Below are 20,357 nucleotides of genomic sequence, written 5' to 3'. Positions count from 1 at the left end.
TATTTCAGTTAAATAGAACAGGCAGTTTACATGAGACAGGCTTCCTGAAATTTCTGAGGGGAATATCTTGACTTTCATGGAAAATAGCATGTAGCATCAAGAAGTGTAGCTTTTAAAATATGTGATAAATTTGACAAGCATGTGATCACCACCACCTATAGCAATTGCAGATTTTTTGGGAGGAGCATCAATGGCACTGTTATTTAGAAGATATTGCTTTGGCAGGCAGGCCTTCATAAACATTTAAATATTTCTGTAAAAAGCACTGAAAATATAAGATTCATTCCTGGTTTGTATTTTTGTATTTTTGTTCCCAGCTCCTTGTGGTCAGAATGAAACAAGAGAAGATGGTAAAATAATCCAGCTGCCTCCCTGCAAAACAGGAGCATGGATTGTTCCTGCCATCATGGCCTGTTACCTCTTGGTTGCAAACATTCTTTTGGTGAACCTTCTGATTGCTGTTTTCAAGTGAGTGACACATTGCAAAGGATGGAGTTGGGGGTGGTAGGCGTTATTCATGGTCTAAGAAGGCAGCTAATCTGAAGACTTTGGCTGAAAGCCATTTTTAGAGTATGTGCAGGTGAGAAGATATAAAGTAGTAGCTTGTCTCCAGAGAGTGAGGGAAATGCCAGTTTTTTTACGTTATCTCATTTCCAAGGACAGACATCCAATGCGACTGAGAGTAGAAAATCCAAAAATTTGACGTTCAGTTATGATATTATTCACTCCTAATATAGAAGACAAGAATAAAAATACTTGCCTGTCTTACTGGGTTTGTTGAAAAACTAAGTGGTTGCACAGAGCAAGAATAAAGAGTAGTAACATTTTAAATGACTGATTGCCACTGTGCATCACTGAAGAACAAACTTACTAGCTGTTTTCTTTTGTTCTTCCTTTTTTTATATGACAAGGAAAAGTTTGCCACTATTAGTGAAATGTGTGTAATTAGGGTGCTGTCATATCATTTTTGGCAAAGTACTCAAAAACATTTTAATCTGATGTTATTTTCTCTTCTTGCCTCCTAGCAATACATTTTTTGAAGTCAAATCCATATCCAACCAAGTATGGAAGTTTCAAAGGTATCAACTAATCATGACATTTCATGAAAGGCCAGTTCTTCCACCACCTCTGATCATTTTCAGCCATATGACTATGATATTCCAACACCTCTGCTGTAGATGGCGGAAACACGAAAGTGACCCAGATGAGAGAGACTACGGACTAAGTAAGCCTTAATTTACAGAGTGGGACTTTCCAATTCTCTTTGTAATATCTGTTTTTGACATGAATGAAGGCTAAGCCCAGCACTTTGATAACCTTTTCAACAGAGAACTATTAACTGCAAGCTCCCACCTGATCACTTAGTTTTACTTCCATTCCTTAACACTCAGTTCTCCTCAGAGCATTAATGAGGCAATGTTGTTCCTGGATGTTTTGGGTTGTTTCTCTCTTCAAAACAAAGAGTTTTGTTTTGCTGTTGCTTGAAGACTGTTGTTACTGGAATTCTTACAGTTCTTTGAAGTTCCAGATCTTTAATTTTATTGCAGAAAACACAGAGATAGCATTCCTATTTTTTGAGCAAATAGCACATATGTCCCCTCAACACACTTTATGCCTAGATAAGATGAGAGATGGTGAGGAGTAATTGTTTTGTAGACACATGTTCTCTCCTTGACATTGATTCAAAGTGGAGGAGTGGTTTCTCCAGACACTTTAATAAGAACTCCCATAAGCATGATGGAAAACCTGACAGATTATTTTGATAACACTTTCTCCGCTCTTCCTTATCTAGTTCTTCAAAGTAGAAAAACTCCACCTCCCCCAGTGTATATGACAGAAGTAGGGAGCTAGCAGATGTGCATCTCTTCCCAACTCAAACCCATGCCACAGCCCACTTCTCCGCAAGAAAGGAGCTGGAGTCCTGTGATGGCATGAGAGATGCAAGTGCTCTCCTCCTAGTCACATCACACTGTGTCTGACATAGCCTTTGCTGCTGCCTGCAGATTTCATCTCTTGCCACGTCAAGCAGACCCTCTGTACTCTCCTACTTCTTTCTTACTAGTCTCCAAATATGACTAAATTTGTATTAGGTTACAGGTGAGGTTTGGCTCCCACTGTCTCTCCAGGTCCTGACCAACAGCTGTGTTTAGGTCTCATGTAATCAAAACGCATTCATGTTTGTACAGCATTTGCCTGCTTAAGTGTTGCTATCTCCAGAATCACTTATAATTGAAGCCACTAATTTGGAAATTAGATGCATCTCTTTGCTTTCATACCAAAATGCCAGATAAAATTGAAGCCTAATTTTGAAAGTTCAGTCTGTGAATTCTGCTATAAGAAAAGTGTACCTAATTTCACATGTTAATGCTTTGCCAAATTCACATTTTTTCCATTGTTTCTACAGAACTTTTCATAACTGAGGATGAATTGAAAAAAGTCCATGATTTTGAAGAGCAGTGTATAGAAGAATATTTTAGAGAGAAGGATGACAGATTTAATTCCTCCAATGATGAAAGAATCCGTGTCACTTCAGAAAGGTGCAGTTTGCTCTCTCATAGATCTAGAAATATGTTTTTGTTGCCTTTCTCACCCTTCCTTTCTTTTTCTTGAAAAGGGAAACATTTGAGGTAATTTTAAGTAAATCTTAATGAAAAAGTAGAGTGATGCAAGAGTGAATTTCTTTTCTTTTTTTTTTTTTCTTCACTAAAGCAAATGTTCCTCAAAATTTTGAAAACTTTGGATCATCCAACCAGTTACAATTGTATGCAAATAAAATAGTGAGGAAAATACAATTCCTCTTTGCATTTCACTTTCTGAAGCAGAACTTAGAGGCACAAGTGGTCAGAACACAGTGGGAGAGTGAATGAGAGTTCCTCAATAAAAACTAGAGCTTTAGCACTGACCTGATAACCATTTAGATAAAGAAAGAGCTTTACTTTGGGATGGTCTTGCTAGGTAGACTAGTTTCATTGAGAGCAACAGGGATCTTGCCATTAATTTCAAAGGAACTAGACATTTCACTTAGAATGATAACAAGCACAGAGGACTAAGATAATATATGAGTTTAGTCCACGTTTCTAGTCTTCAAATTTAACAGTCCTAAACTTAATGAATCTGTTAATCTCCAATACATGCTTTCATCATATAGCAGCTGAGCAACAGAGGTAAATTTTGAGTACAGAGCTTGTTGTTCGATGCACAGCACTGTTGCGAATAAATATTCTAGGGTGATATCCTGTCAAATACTCATGAAACTTAAGAACCACTGAATATTCTGTACACTGAATACTATGCTTTAACATGAATGCATGTAAAAGAAATCAGGAGAGTCATCGCTGTAATTGAGTACATGGGCATAACACTCTTCTATTTAATGTAAACTTCCGGCACAGCTCCTGATGCAGTTATGCATAAAATGTTTCGTGTAGGCAAGAAAATGTGCTTTTAATTTGTTTTTGAACTAAATCTATCCCAGAGCAGGATTAGCAAATATAATATCCTTTAATCATCTGTGTTCCTGAAAATAGTACTCTCAAGACACATATTTTAGAAAAGGGTGTTAGAAGGGAAGTGTGGTAAAGCATGGAATAGCTTCTTCACAAGGGATGGCCCGGTAATCCTCAAATAAAACTCTATTCTGTCTGGAAGGGAAAAATCAGAATGAAACCACAGAGGCCTATATAATTCTGCATGCAAGGAGAGGGTGAGTAGAAATCAATTGTTTGCTGTCTCTCCCAAAACAAGAACTAGGAGAGCAACAGATAAATCTAACAGGAGACTGTTCAAAATAAATAAAAACAAATGTTCTTTTCATGCAGTAAATACTAGAATAGAGTGAATTCTTGAAAGATTATGAGGTCAAAAAAAAGCTGATGATGACAGGTAAAAATCGACACTAGTGAAAACAGAGACTAGATAAGCTTATGGAAGAGAAATCCTGTCAGGACTACTAAATACATAGAAATCATTTTACTCCTAAGCTGAAGGTGGTTGAAGACTGGAGACTGAAGAATTACTTATGTTTCAAAGAAAGACAGCAGGCTAAATTGAACTGTGGTCCAAGGTTTCCTGTGTTCTGATACTCCAGAGATCAGAAAACTAACCTGGAAATGGTAGTTGTAAGTTCAAATCTCTGTTTGCTCATAGCTTTATTTTTGGTGGCCAAGGAAAGAAGAAGTCTGTATAAATAAGTGACCCTGCTGGGACCTCCCCTACATTAGGCAAATACTCTACGTACTGAAAAAATGAATTTGTAATAGTCTACTGAATTTATAATAGTCTTTGCTCTCTGTTTTGCTCCTGTTTTATAGGAAAGGAGTCCTTCTCTTTATTTTAAGTTAATGACTTAAAGCATTTCATTCCAGAGGAGGGTTTGTGATTATGAATCCTAAATGAAGACAAACACCTGAGCCTCACAGAGAAATAATTATTTAAACGTACATTTTCCTTAGTCAATAGTGTATAACCAGCAAGTCCCAGCTCTGTATGGAAGGCCATTTGTGAGGATAGGATAGGATTTGTGAGGATAGGTTACAGAGTCTACTTCCAAACCTAAACACAAGAAAGTTGGATATTCCACTACTATGACTTCCAGCAGTGAAGTCCTATCTCTTAACAGCTCTCCTCTAAACCCACTACAATACTCTACCCAGACAAGGCAAGTTTGAAAGCATTAGATTAAATATGCTCAGATCTGGGCTTTATAAGTATCCTAAATCTTGCTCACTAAGAACTACATTCCCAGGTCTGTCATTTGGTCTGCAATTATGGTCAGACTTGTGTCCCTTGAAATGCTCAGGATCTAAAATACCAAACTTCTTTTTCCCAAATTGTGGAACATTTAAATATTTAAAACCCAGCTTTGTACTTCATAGGTTCTATATATAAATGACTTTGTACAATTAGCAAGATGTAAAGCAAAGAAAACAGAGAAGATGCAATACTACAGTTTCTCTTCCAATGTCCAGTCATTAACCTGTAGTACTACATCAAGCACAGTATGTACATTATAGCCATGAGATCACCACCCTAGCCGTCTGGCCGATTAACTCAACTTTGCATGGTGTAAAATCAACCCAGAATATCCTGAGAATGTGTGTGGAGTTTCCCTTTGCACTGAAGACCTTCCTTTTCCAGAAAGCTGAGGATGCTGTTTAGCTGGAGGAGAAAGAAGAACTGGGATGAGGCCTGTGTGATGCATATCCACCTGGACTGCTCAGAGCCTTCCCTCTCCTCCAGGCATCTGTGATGCACTTAGCTCACAAGAATGTTTTCACCTCTTAAACATCCCCTTGAACATCTTCTACTTGCAGTTGGATCTACCAGAACGCCCCAAGGACTACTGTGGTGGTTTTACCATGCTAGGCAGCTGAACACCACAACCGGTCTCTCACTCCCCCTCCTTAGATGAGGAGGGGAAGAAGTAAAGGAAAGAACAACTCATGGGTTGAGATAAGGATAATTTAATTAAAGGGAAAAAAATAATTATTAAGGAAAGATTATTATTAAACAATTTAACTAAAGAGAAAAAGGGAAAGGGGAAAGGGAGGGGGAAAAAAAAAAAAAGTAAAGGCTATGTGGAAGTGCAGAGGAAAGAGATTACTCTCTACTTCCCACAAATGAGCGATGCTTGACCACGTCCTTGAAGCAGGGCCTCAACGCACGTAGCGGGTGTTCAGGAGGACAGACATTTTCGCAACGAGAGCCCACCCCTCCCCTCTTCTTCCTTTTTCCATCTTTTATTGCTGAGTGTGACATCATATGGCATGGAATATCCCTTTGGTTGGTTTAGGTCAGCTGCCCTGGTGCTGTTTCTTTCTCACTTTTTTGCCCACCCCCTAGAAGGGTTAGAGGGAGTCCTGATGCTGTGCCAGCACTGCTCAGCAGCAGACACAACACTGGTGTGATACCACTGCTGTTCTAGCTACAAGTGCAGAGCACAGCACTGTATGGGCTGCTGCAGGGAAAGTTAACATCCCAGCCAGACCCAGTACAACTACTTGAAGGAAAAGCAGCTGCAAAAGCAGGGTGCAAAGCCCAGTAATCCTGGAAGAAGGAATAGAAGTCTAGCACTGAAAGGACAATAGGAGATGGGAACAAAGTCTTGCCTTGAAGTTCAGCCTATATTGGTCCCAGAGGCAGGAAGGAGTTCAGGAAAGCAAAAGAACAAGAGATGTTGTTTCCTGATGTGTTGAACTGTACGTAAACCAGCAACTTCAGCCATGGTCTGAGTGGCTGTTCTGGATCAGGATCACAGTGCCTTGCCTGACTCCCCTAAAAGAAGAAGCAGTTTATACTCTCACATTGGAATAGTTCACCCTGACATCTTGTGTGGCCTCAGTGGGTTCAGTCTTACCATTCTCACTGCAAAAAACATCACAGAGGTATCCACAGTTGTTGTTACCACACAGAATGCCTCCTTTACCTGATCGTTTCTACATTCAGAAATCAAAAACATGAAACAACTCTTGATGTCTGTCCTTTTCTCTTTGCTAGGATCTAGCACAGGCACATGGAAGTAGGTCTGAGTTAATGATACAGATCAGAGGAAGTGATTATGGTGAGAAATACAAAGCAGTCCAAAGCTGTAAGGTGTTTTCTATAAGTGCATTTATGACAAAGGCAAATCTTAGTGAATCTTCTGGAGACCAGGGAGGAAAGTAGATTTGGACTCTACTTTCAAGACTCTTGGCCATATGGCCAAGTCTTGACCCAATAAAAACCTCTTGTTGATTCCAAAGGGAGGAGGGTCACATCCTAATAGTATTTAAAAATCAGATAAACTGGTTGGAGTAGACATTATGATGTCATCTCTGGAGTTCATAACTATAGTACCTTAACACTTTACAGTCTTCAGTGCAATTGCATTAACAGTGTCTGAGAATGAAGACATAGCTGTTATCCTGGTTTCAGAGAGATCAAAATGAAGTGCACAGAAAAGGGTCAATACTGACCTTACCAGATCAGGCCATATGTTCAAAGTGGGGCTAGGAAAGGTCTGTTAATCTCACTGCATCTCTCTTTAGTCAGAAAGAGTTTGGTGGTCTTAGGATCCAGACAGGAAGGCAGCCAGGACAACACAATATCCTTAACCTGCAAAAAACACAACACTTGGAAAAACTGGCTGTCCACTTAACACCAGAGATACCTTACCAAAAAATATCAGGCACAGTACCAATTGCCTATTACAAGCTTGCGAATTGCTTCCAGAAAAGTAAAAGCATTCTACAGTCACCTATAACAAGCAATGTGGATCCCCTCTTTAAGGGACTTTCAGCGTCTACAGTCTTTGCAACAGCTGAAAATGATTTTGCAGACATAAAGGATGCCTAAAAAATGGACAGAGCTCCACAAAGAGACTTGTGAACCCAATTCTAAAATTCATTTAATGGTTTGATTCAGTTAAGAGGTCTACTTCTGAAAAGAGTACCTTACTCCCATTAAATCATTGCTTCAATTAAATTATAGATGAACAGCTGTGCAGAGGTTAAAAATGACTATAACCAAAGAGAATGCCAGCAAAATCCTTCATCTTTCAAACCATAATTTAAAAGGTTGGTCATAGATAATATAACACCTTTGTCAGATTCCCAGCTCTGAGCTTGTATTTTTCCCCAGTTACTGAATAGTCTCTTCAGCTGGTCTGTGTTTTTCTATTAGAATTTTTTAAGCTTCAGCAAAACACACTCAATGCACATTTTAGATTTAGCCTTCTCTTTTTCTGTTCTCATGCCCATCTGCTAAGATGGCTTGGCACCCCCTCATACATGAGATAAATCTTGCTGTAAGGAAAGATACAGGTGCAATAGAGGCATCATACTAGGATATTGTGAGATTTTCCAAAAGGTTTATACTATCTCCAGCAAATATATATATTTGCTATGTATTTGGATATATATTATATGTATATATCCAGCGATACTATCTATAGCAAAAAAAAATAATTAAAAGAGAACATATGCAAGGCAAGGCACATGTGAGACAAGGAGGTGATCTGAAACAGCCAGTATGGCTTCACCAAGGGCAAATTTTGCCTGACCAATCTGGTGGCCTTCTATGATGGAGTGACTGCATCACTTGACAAGGGAAGACCAACCGATGTCATCTACTTGGACTTCTGCAAGGCCTTTGACACAGTCCCACATGACATCCTAATCACTAAATTGGAGAGATATGGACTGGATGGGTGGACCATGCAGTGGATAAGGAGTTGGCTTGAAGGTCACCCCCAAAGAGTAGTGGTCAATGGTTCTATGTTCAGGTGGAGGCCAGTGATGAGTGGTGTCCTTCAGGGGTCTGTCTTGGGACTGGTGCTGTTTAATATATTTTTCAACGATATAGACAGTGGGATTGAGCGCACCCTCAGCAAGTTTGCAGATGACACCAAGCTGAGTGGTGCAGTCAATACAACAGAAGGAAGGGAAGCCATCCAAAGGGACCTGGACAGGCTGCAAAAGTGGGCCCATGTGAACCTAATGAAGCTCAACAAGTCCAAGTGCAAAGTGCTGCACCTGGGTCAGAGCAATCCCAGACATGAGCATAGACTGGGAGAAGAACTCATTGAGAGCAGCCCTGCAGAGAAGGACTTGGGGATTCTGGTGGACAAAAGGCTTGACATGACCCAGCAGTGCATGCTTGCAGCCCAGAAGGCCAACTGCATCCTGGACTGCATCAACAGAAGGGTGGCCAGCAGGTGGAGGGAGGTGATTGTGCCCCCAGCAGGCTGAGGGAGGTGATTGTGCCCCTCTGCTCTGTCCCTGTGAGGCCCCACCTAGAGTGCTAGTCCAAGTCTGGGGCCCCCAGCACAAGGATGTGGGGCTGTTAGAACGGGTCCAGAGGAGGGCCATGAAGTTGATCAGAGGGCTGGAGCATCTCTCCTGTGAAGGCTGAGAGAGCTGGGGCTGTTCAGCCTGGTGAAGAGAAGGCTCTGGGAAGCTCTGCAGCTTTTCAGTACTTAGAGGGGGCTTACAGGAAAAGATGGAGAGCAACTTTTTGCTCAGGCAGAAAATGAGAGAACAAGGGGGAATCGTTTTAAACTAAGAGGGGAGGTTTAGATTGGATGTTAGGAGGAAATTCTTCTCTCAGAGGGTGTTGAGGCACTGGAACACGTTGCCCGGAGAAGGAGTGGATGCCTCTCCCTAGACGAGTTCAAGACCAGGTTGGATGGAGCATTGAGCAACCTGATCTAGTGGGAGGTGTTGTCAAGGCTGTTGGAACTAGGTGATCTTTAAGGTCCCTTGCAACCCAAGCTGTTTTATGATATGATTCTATGAAAAACTTATTTTTATTTCTTACGTTGAAATAGTCTTTTAATTCAAAACTATTCCTGAAGGAAACACAGCTCTGGCTGTCTTTTCACTGAGTGTAATATCATCTAACACAGGGCAATATAAATTTGCATTTATTGAAACATTTTAAGGACCAGATTATGACTGTATTTCTCCAGAGCCTATCTCCTTATGTCCTCAGTGTTTAGCTGATGGGATTTTATCACATTTCTAGTGGGAATACTCACAGAGCATGGTGCTATTGTGTGTGCTGAATGATTACAGAATTGAGCATAAAATATTGAGAATATCCCTAGTTAAAAGTATAAATATTTGTTGGAAAGGTCCAGGAGTGGACGTGTCATATGTAAAACAAAAGATGACTAAAGTCAGCTAATAGCTTTGAAATTGGAGGAGACTACTAATACTCAAGATTTCTTCCTTCTTTCCTTCCGTCCTTCCTTCCTTCCTTCCTTCCTTCCTTCCTTCCTTCCTTCCTGGGATTCATCCAGTATAAACACATGCATGTACCTCTCAGTTTTGTACCTCACAGTACATCTGTGGTTACCCTTTATTTCTGAACCCAGGCTGCACTCTCCTTACCTTGTTACATTTCTAAATAAATTTCCCACCACTATCAATGTGATCAAATTTGGGGCTTCTTCCATGGCAACCACCAGTCCAAGCAACCCAGAATCCTCTCTTTGTCTTGGCCAGCAATACCACTGGCTTTACATCTTGTGTCGGGCTCTGTTAATATCCAGGCAAAACACTTTTCTTTAGCTCAAATAGACCACGGGGTTACTCAGGATTTTCAGCATGTGTAACTGTACTCGAACTGTCAAGCTGTATCTGTCATCATCATCAAGAAGCTATTATGGAATCTGAGTGAGTGACCAGGTACTCAGTTATTAGCTGATAAATTTTTCAAAAGTATAATTTCTTTGATAAAATAGCAGTTTAAATAACTAATAACATGAGGGAAAATTCAACTGCTTCTTATACAAACTGCTCTCTTACTATGAAATTATATCCTGTGCTTGTAATAACATTAGTCTGTTTTGTTAGAGGAGGTTGACAGAAGAAATAGACTAGTGGCTAAATAATAATAAGCTGAGTAGAAGGAGATTGCTTGAAACTACAGGTTTATTTCTTTGCAGGGGTCTTAGCTTATTTGATCTTTCATCTGCTGAAGTCTGATGACAGTAATACAGTTGCTGATTCATGGAACACTTCAAATCTATAGATTGGAGTTTTTTACTTGTACTTTCAAAATTCATGGTCTTCAACGCAATAAGCCCGTATTTCTTGGGAATACGAGCCTTGCTGCAGGGTGTGGTGCCACTCTCTTCCTTCTCCTCTCTTGTACGGATGGATGGTGGCTGCTCAACACCACATGGTAGTCAGACTTCACTCCCTAAACTTCTGTTTCACCCCCTAAACTTCTGTGACATACCAGATATTAATGCTGCCCAATACTCATTCACTGCCTAAAATCTGATTTCCTTTTGGACAAGCAGGAGTGTTTGTGGTGTTTCCAGTTTCAAATCACTTGTCCTGTTGGAAATTTATCTACCAGTAGTAGAGTATGATATTTATCCCATCAGAAATCCCAGCTATGGTTGACAGAGTGCATATTAACTTTTGAGTATGATTTGCAGTAACAAACAGAGAATGAGAGACTTGAGAAAAGTGTGGAAAACCTGTCGTTTGGTATTTGTCACTTCACTGCTCATTTTCCAGTGTCAATAGGGAGAGGGAAACCCAGAAGTGCAACCCTAAAATAAGGCATATGTAAGTAAACAAACTACATAAATATGCAGCTTTTAATATCTCTTTGGCAGATAATGGAATTCCCTGGTCTCCAGGGACTACTACCAGAGAAATATAATTATAAGGAATTACATATGTGCTAAAGGCAATCTTATTTTATGAAATCGGAAAACTCCGTACAAAAGCAGTAGAGAAGTTTTTAGAAGTTTAGAGAAGTTTTAGAAGTTTTTAGGCCAGCAAACAGAAATGATTAAAAGCCACTGGCATAAATTAGTACACAGTTCACTTTACAGATGAAAACATTTTAAAATGAGCTAAATCAATCCTGTATATAGAACAGTTACACTGAAGTTTAAATTAAGCTCACACATTCAATTATTAGCCATTAGTACTTACTTATATATTATGATAGGGAGCTAATAAGTATCTTCATGGCCCATCATTTCAATCCCTAAACTACTAACACAGACTACAAAAGGTACAAACACAGGAACAGAACAGTCTTGATATGTGTACCCTGTTGTACACTACATTTTATTTGATCGGTGCTCACTCCTTGCAGTTTTCTTATATACATGTTACCTACATTCTGTACTATGCTGATAATCTTTTTCTATGTATCTGAGGCCCAAACAGCAGTAGCTGGTACAAATATGGGGGGAACACCAAAAGAATAATGTGGGATATTTCCCACCTTCTATAGTACATTACCCACTTCCATGACTTCATTTAATTCAGGAGTTAACTACAATAGTTCTGCCTGTAGTACAACTGAGAGCAATATCATGTGGCATGTGCGGGAAGTTTTATTCATTTGTAACCACCTAATTAGAAGTTTTGGCAGCAGAGAGGTAGCAAATCGTAATAACATTTCTGTAATAGCCCCTGTCCCTGGGATAGAGCATACCTAAAATCCCCTCTGTGTTATAATCAACAAGGAGCAGACACTGACTGGTTAACTTACTGGAGCAATTTCCTGAGCAAGCAGTATCCTTTGGTTGCTGAACCTCTTTTAGCAATGTTTGATGCACACGAGGTGCACATTGATTTTGAATGTTGAGACCTATTTATTTCCATTTGTTTCAATGACCTATTGGCTGAACATCACTGCTTTGTGGAAATCAACCCATTTTATTTTCCCTTCTTTAAGGGTAGAGAACATGGCCATGCGACTGGAAGAAGTAAATGAGCGAGAGCACTGCATGAAGGCTTCTCTGCAGACTGTTGACATCAGGCTTGCTCAGCTGGAAGATATGATAGGACGAATGGTGACAGCCTTAGAAAAACTGACTGGCATAGAGAGAGGTGAGACAACCAAGATACGATCCAGGACCTCATCTGACTGTACAGATGCAGCCTACATTGTGAGGCAGAGTAGCTTCAATAGTCAGGAAGGAAATACTTACAAGCTTCAAGAGAGCATAGATCCTACAGGAGAGGAGTCCATGTCCCCAACATCTCCTACAATCACACCCCGCATGCGAAGCCACTCTTTCTATGCAACAAATATGAAGGACAAGTGTGGGTTGGAAAAGTTTGAAAGCATTTTTAAGGAAAGGTCTCCAAGCCTGCACCGGGCTAGCAGTTCCCACTCGATAGCAAAAGAAGGAAAGGTTCCCTTAGCCCCTACCAGCACTTTGTCAATTGCCCCAGACTCCAGAAGGCCTTCGTCTTGTATAGACATCTATGTTTCTGCAATGGATGAGATGCATTCTGACACAGAGCCTCTTGACAGCTCCATAAATATTCTTGGTACTGTAGATGCAGCCCTACAGGCTCACATAGCCTCTTCCATTTTAGCTAACAGTGCGTATATTAGCAGTACACCTAGTGAAAAGATTTCTGGCAGGAGTCTTGATTATGAGGAAACATCTGGAATAGAAACAAGAGCATTTTCTTCAGACTATTCACAAATCACAGATTGCCAAATCCCCTGGGATTCGGACCCTCCCTTGTACCACACTTTAGAACGATCCAAAAGCAGTCGTTATCTGGCTACAACTCCGTTCATTCTGGAGGAAACACCAATTGTGAAATCTCACAGTTTTATGTTCTCACCATCTCGAAGCTACTTCAGCAGTCTTGGCGTCCCAGTCAAAACAGCAGAGTACACAAGTATTACAGACTGCATAGACACAAGGTGTGTGAGCGCTCCCCAGACCATCGCAGAGAGGGCCAGTTTTCCTGGAAGCCTTGGGGGCAAGGTGGAAGACTTGGGATGCTGCCACCCAGAGAGAGAAGCAGAACTAAGCCACCCAAGCTCTGATCATGAAGATATTGAGTCCAAAGACAAGAAGGGAATCCCCTTATCTCCTCAAGATGGCAATGCCACAAGAACTCTGACCAACAGCATCCCACTTCCAAAAATAGAGAGGGCCAACAGCTACTCTGCAGAGGAGTCCAACATGCTGTATGCACAGCACACACGGAAGAGCTATTCAATCAGTGATAAACTTGACAGACAGCGAAATGCAACGAGCCTGCGGAACCCCTTCCAGAGGAGCAAGTCCTCGAGGCCAGAGAGCAAAGGAGACAACATGTCTATGAGGAGACTATCGAGAACAGGAGCCTTCCGTAGCTTTGAAAGCAAGCACAGTTAGGCCCAGACAAAGCTTGCAGGCAGGATCATCTGCTCTCCAGTCCATTTTCCTTAGAAGAATTAACACACCTCATATCATTCCATGTCAACTCCAGCTGGCATCAGCCACCGGTCAAGGGAGCACATTTGTCAGTCTCAGCAGCTCCTGCTGAGCTACTGCATCTTGACCCAGTTGACATTTGCACTTAAGGAAAAAGGGAGGGATGAAATATTTATGAACACCTCAGTAAACAACAAGAAAAAAAAAAAGCCCCCTTTATGAAGTCTCAAGTAATAACTGAGTTCAGAAATCTGCCTTTTACTAGAAGACATCCTAAGATCTATTATTCACAAGTTTTTAGGACACAGGAATTAACTGGCAAAAAGAGATGTACAAATTAGATGTTCTAAACTTCAATCATGACTTCCTTTTCATCTGTTTCACCATTGTGATGACTGATGAAAAGCATTTGTTATTTCTGTAGGAACTGGCAGCAAATAAACCTAGTCTCCCAAATACCTTACTTCCCTCCTCTTGTGTAAATGAAGAAAGATGAACAAGATAACAACCATAAAGTTCACTTGTCTCTTTTTGCATCAACTTATAGTGTCACAAAAAAAAATAATAATAAAAATTAAAATTAAAAAAAAAAAAGCAGAAAGGGAACAGAAATACCTTTTGTAGTGCAACTTAAATGGAGGAAGAATTTATGTTAAAATATCAGGTGATTTCCTGTATAAAATAGGCATTCTAGATTCTAGGACAGCTGAGCAAGCTTAGGATGAATGTAATTAAGCGGAATAGCATATATTTATTTTTTTACCACATTTGTCATCAATATGTTGTCTCATTAAATCAAAGGATGTGATGGAACAGTAAGAATGGGGTGATCAGAGCAGAGCACAGCAATACTGTCAGGTTCTCACTGCTCTGTTTAATTAATTGTACAGACTGGAGAGGTTTACCCATGCGGTTGCCACCAGGCTCTTCTTGCTGTTCCATTTGAGCTGCCAATTTCTCTCACCTAAAACTATACACTTTTTTTTCTTTTTTTTTTTAATGATGACGTTGCTGTATTCGAACATTTCAAACTATATAAAATTTATCAAGATTTACCTGGTCTAAATCCAGATTAACCAAATTAGGCTGAGGTTGCTTAAATGAAAGCATTCTTGGCAGAATACTGTAAAACACTAAAAGGTATGTAGTACATGTTTTTAAGGTAAGTTAAAGAACCAGAATGAAACCGGAATTGTCTGTTAACAACAAATTACATCAGTTGCAAGTATGCTTCCACTGTTCACTGTTCAGCAACATATTACACAACACGCATTTTAGTGGGAGAAAGCATATTTGATCTGTAATATAGTTGTGGGTTTTGTTTAAAGACAATAGACTCCACTGACCTCACTCACATACTTTCTAAGGGTCCACAGTATCAACAGGAATTTCAAACTTATTAAGAAAAGATATCACTGTGGTCAGAGGAGAAAGGGTGTGCAGAAGACAGGAAAATGTTAGCAAAGCATAAAAAGCAACTGGACTAAATTTCACATCCTCTATGAAGGGACTTTTAAGCTTGACAAGAGTGAACCTAGTGCTATTAAAAATTAAAACATCTCTACAATGACCAACATCTGTGTAGAATCAGGTCCTTTTTGTTATTAAATAAGAGCACATGCAAGTGGGGTACATGCTTCCCATTTATTTAAATGGGAATTATCTTCCAAACCTCTAAGGCAGCTTTGAAAATGTAGGCTGACATTTTCTCACTAGGATCTCGCACTGGGAGACACTAAGGATCGTGTGAGAGTAAAGTCTGTAAGGCAACAAATGCAGACATAAAAATAATCATCTGGCTCAAGACAAGAGGCAAAGAAGGTGAATACCTTCAGGTACTGAGTCACTGCGTTGGAAAGTTCATTACATAGAGAACTGCAACATGAGAACTGCTAAGCACAATGTGTTTCGTGCTTCCTGCACCAATGTGTTCCTTTCTTTATCCTATTTGACCAAGCTTTCAGTGAGCTAAACTCCACCAAGACACCATGTTTATGCAATTGCCTTGCAGTCCATGTGCAGCATTATGGTCACATGGCAACACCAAGAAAGGTCAGAAACCTTTCTGTGCATTATGAAGCATGCTTGTAATAGGCTGATTGTTGAACAACAGCAAAAAGCCCAGGGACAAAGGAACTTGTGTTTAACAATCTGCTTCAAATGTGCCAACTTTTGTTAGCAGCCTTTTACTAAGGCTTCTCCAAATCTATCTGTCCTTGATGAGTATAGGGGGATCTTCTTGCTCTGTTTTCTTTGTTACTTTTACGAATGTCTTCTAAAACTATTCGTGGACTCTTCCACCTCCACCATATTTCTGGCCTACTCTAGAGGAACTTCAAATTCATTAGAAATTTGTCAACAGTGATTAGTTCGAGGCATAGGGCTCTCCTCTGGGGTAGATTTTATCGCTTAGTTTGTCAGGGTAAAGGAATTTGCCAAACCCAGAAGCTGTATAAACATTTAAGATACAGCACTTTATTGATCTGGAACACACATTCCAGGTAAAAGGAAACAGGACACTTTATTTACCTCTTAAAATTTGCCATTATATATAAAATGTAAATTCAGATGTTAAAAGTGTGATTGCAAGATGTCAGAACACTTCTTTTCCTGAATGTTTCCCATTTATTCTACAATGTGGTTTCTATAGAATATATTATGATGGATGTTATGTTATTTCATCGTCATCTCTTTTTTATGTATTGCATCAAACTTCTCCTTTCTGAATTTGGTGGTAAGACACCCATTTCTTGCAATGGGACCAGATTGCCCCCTCCCAATGTACTATGACCATTTAGTGACAGTAAAAGTCTTATCATCCATCATCATGTACCTATAGCTTGTGCCATATGACATATTCTGTATCAAGGGATAGCGCTTATGAATTATATATCTACACATATATACATATCTCCCATGTATAAACCAGTATAGTTGTGACATGTGATAATATTAGTGAACGTTACAGGACAATTTTAATATCACATTATAAGGTCTTGTTTGTAAATCTGTAACATTCAATAAAATAGCACATGTTGCATCAAGCATTAAGTTCCACTATCCAGTTATTAGCATACATATGGAATATGCATTTCTGGTCACAGTGTGTGAGTTAGGTATATTTCACACATTTCTCTGTATAGCTCCACTTAAATGTCTGTATGAGCTGATGTGTAAACCTCTAATGAGCCACTGTGGGTTGTTACAGGTGAGCTGTGGTAGTGTGAAAGATGAACTGGCATGTTATGCAAAAGATTATAAGATGAATGAACTTTAATAATATTTTGAAACTCAACTGAACTTAGTTGTTTGTTTACATATGCTGGCCAACTGAGGAAGCAGTGTACAGTATTTTATAAATATTTTCCTATAGTAATCTGTTCTGTTGTTACCAGTTTAAGTGATGCTATTCTACAGTTGGGGTATACACTTGTCCTAGGTATTGGATTATAGCACATTATTCTTTCACAATAATCGTGTGGTATGACTGAAATGGTTTCTCTTCCTTACAGTCCAGTCTTTTTTTGTGTCAACGAAAATGCATGCATTGTTCCATGAGTTTCTTTGGACTGCTATGAAACTTAACATTTTGCTATTGCCTGCCTGTAAAGACGAATCCAGTTAGGAATGAATTCAAGCTTTTGGATGTTTACATTATTTCCATTATGTTTGATCTTTAGCAAAGTAAGTGACTTTTTTATTATTTTTAAATGACAATTGTATTTTATGAAATTGAAATATTCAACACAAAATGCGAACCTACAGCAGTCCTCAGACATTTGGCTCTCTTTTTTGGAAGAGATAAGGTGCTACATTATTGTTCTTAGCACAAGTGCCAGTTAATAAATGGCAGTGTGGGGATAATTTAAAAATATAATGAACACCCAAAATATCCATTCATGCACATAAGAAAAGCCCTCTGGGTTCCAAATATAGACCGCTTTTTTTCATTTTCCATTTATAGATTTTTGGTAAAAAAAAAAAAAAAAATGATTTGTACCTTTTGTGGAATGGATAGCCTTTTGTCAGGGGATAAATATCTTAGTTAGGTATATTTTTTGTAAGAGAAGAAAATGATTTGTTTCCTAGAAACTGTCAGCATGTGGAAAATGCAACTACACATTTAACTACTAAAAAAATGTGCTGGTAGCAGCACACAGCCTTAGTCCAATGACTGCAGTCGGAACAAACAAGTATCTTTGTCCTGGGAACAGAATTTGTCAAAGGTATTAGTTTAGAGTGAGCCAGTGAAACAAAATTATCTATAAACTCATGGTGCAAATTTTTAAAACAAGCATAAATGTCTTGTTATGTTGCTCAGGTTATACAGTTAAGAGGATTTGATAATCACCAGAAGGGAAAATGTGAGCTTGTCATTCCTGGATTTCCCTAGGAATACTTAGGTAGTTGTGAGTCTCCCCCCTGCTTCAAAATAATAGTATATTTGCATTTTTGCACAAATATTCACAATTGTTTCAAAAAAGACAACATTTTCAGTTCTGTTAAATGATGTCATGTATAGATCACCTTCTTCAAAAGAAATAGGAAAGCTTTATAGCATTAATTTTCCCTCATCCACTTTAAACAACAGCATAGTCCAAACTGGGCAGAAGTAAAGCATTGAGGTGTCTGCTTATATAAGGAAACACTGCATTACTCTGGATGGTATTCACTGGCCTTGCCACACTTTTGCATAGAAACACTAGTGCTGAATGTGGAGGGACCAACTGTCTGCACCCCAGTAAGAGTTATGCAGGTTTATAGCTAATCACAGGGTCAACACTATAGGTAATATGATTTTCTCTTCTGCAATATTGACTACAGTTATGGTCTTATCACTGCTGATGCAAATCTGATGAAAAAAAAAATTCTAAGGAGTTACTCTGACATTTGTCAGAGAATGGATTTATTCTGCTATCTCTATATTACTTTGAGTCATGGCACAGCTTATCCTAAGTCATCATCAGGTGGCCAGTCTAATGACTGAGCCATTGAGCCAGAGCAGTTGTGAAAGTCTCTAACCTATTTATTTTTGCTATATGCTTTCAGATCTATCATAGAGCCACAGAGTACTTATTTCAAAAAAAAGGGATTAAGAAAAATGTTTGATTATGAAATTGCTGCTGTTTCTGCTGCAGGGAAGTGATAAGTCTTGTTTATTGTAGTATTTGGTAGGGAGGGGGAGGGGGGCAGAAGTGGGAATTGGCTGTGAAATACAATTTTATGCCTTCACAAGAGTAAATTATATTAAAGTTATATTCTTCTTCCACCACTGCAGTTGTTGTACATGAGGAGAGTCTATATGCTGCTACTGCTGTCTGGAACAGTGTTTGCAATATACTATACTAATAGCTATTTAATCGTTTATTATTTGGGTTATCATTTGTAAGTGTATAACAATCATTTATAAAGGGAGAAAAAATGATTAAAATGTCATTTTAAACAAATTCCTACTAATATGAAGCTTTTCAAGTATGATTTGTCTAAATGTATATCACTAGGGAAAATGGTATTTTCCAAAGGTCTACTGGATTCACAATGCACTTTTAGACTGTGTTTAGATATGTAATAAAAAGCAGAAGTTGGCAATTACTACAGTAGAACTTTCTGAAATTTCTGTAACAATTGTTTTGCAATAAAAGAAAAGACGTAGTTCAAAACATCTGTACTTACTGGTACATTTATTCATGGTCATTTACTTCAGAGCAATAAAACAGCAGTGTGATGGAAACTGCTTTTCTCTAAGACCTCCCAATGCTCTAGTTCTAACTTAACAGCTTTAAAAAAAAGAAAAAAAAATGGTTTGCTGCCTTGCACACGGACACTTTGAATGTTCTAAGTTACTTCTACCTCTGAGATGGGCTGTCATTCAGGTATCCCTTCTCCTGGTCATTATCAGACCCAAGTTTGAACCCAGACAGACAGACATCTTGATGTCTTTGTTGAAAAGAAGTGATAGTTTCTTTTATTTACAGCTACCACTTCAGCAAGCTGGGAGATGTAAGTATTGATTGCAGGTCCACTCTAAGTTGCTTCCACACAGTCGTGAAGAAACACACTCATTTGTATGGCACACTACCCAGATGGGTGGCATCATTGGCTCTTGTAGCTAAAGAAGGTTCATTGAAAACAACAGAAACCAAGGAAGCCACAAGTACCCATGACCTCCTCTGAACTTGTATCTCAGCTTCTTCAAGAAAAGTCATTACCTCTGTCTTCATGCTGCTCTACAACCAGCCCTGGTATTTCTTCACAAAAATGCTGGAAAAAAGAGGCACTCACACAAAGTAAGTCAAGGTCAGGATCTGCTCCTTCGGCAAGTGACTCTTCACTGGGATAATATGTATTTTAACTAAAAGCAAAAGAGACACAGGAAACAAATATCCCATTGAACACAAATGTATCAGATACTCAGGGTAGTTCTGCACAAATCAGTCACACTTCAGGAGGGGAATGGTTCAGAAAGGTGTTCTTTATTTCAGATTTCTCAGAAGGAAATGATAAATTCCTTAATCAGATTTTATCTAATCCTTTCTCCTAGAGTGCCATTCAGTAAAGACTGTAGGAGCTTTGAAGCCTTACACACACACATATGCACACAGATCTGTGCAAGACAGTTTCTTTCCAGGTAACACTATGCACCTGGTCCCTCCTGAGATTTTTCACAGGAAAAACCTTC

The 20,357-nt window shown here is 39.2% G+C and overlaps 1 protein-coding gene across 1 annotated transcript in view; it reads left to right on the top strand.

The window, feature by feature from the left end:
* Positions 1-19,340, top strand: part of TRPM3 (transient receptor potential cation channel subfamily M member 3) — a 436,512-nt gene extending 417,172 nt beyond the window's left edge. The window contains exons 21-24 of the mRNA XM_083817139.1: positions 318-468; positions 1,026-1,225; positions 2,405-2,537; positions 12,190-19,340. Of these exons, the coding sequence (XP_083673265.1) occupies positions 318-468; positions 1,026-1,225; positions 2,405-2,537; positions 12,190-13,639 (1,934 nt within the window). The 3' untranslated portion in view covers positions 13,640-19,340. The remainder of the gene's footprint in view (positions 1-317; positions 469-1,025; positions 1,226-2,404; positions 2,538-12,189) is intronic.
* Positions 19,341-20,357: the final 1,017 nt, after the last annotated feature.

The sequence above is a fragment of the Anser anser genome, assembly GCF_964211835.1.
Source record: "Anser anser genome assembly, chromosome: Z".
NCBI classification, from domain to species: Eukaryota; Metazoa; Chordata; class Aves; order Anseriformes; family Anatidae; genus Anser; species Anser anser.
The sequence above is the reverse complement of the archived record's forward strand: the minus strand, read 5'-3'. Positions and strand labels throughout refer to the sequence as shown.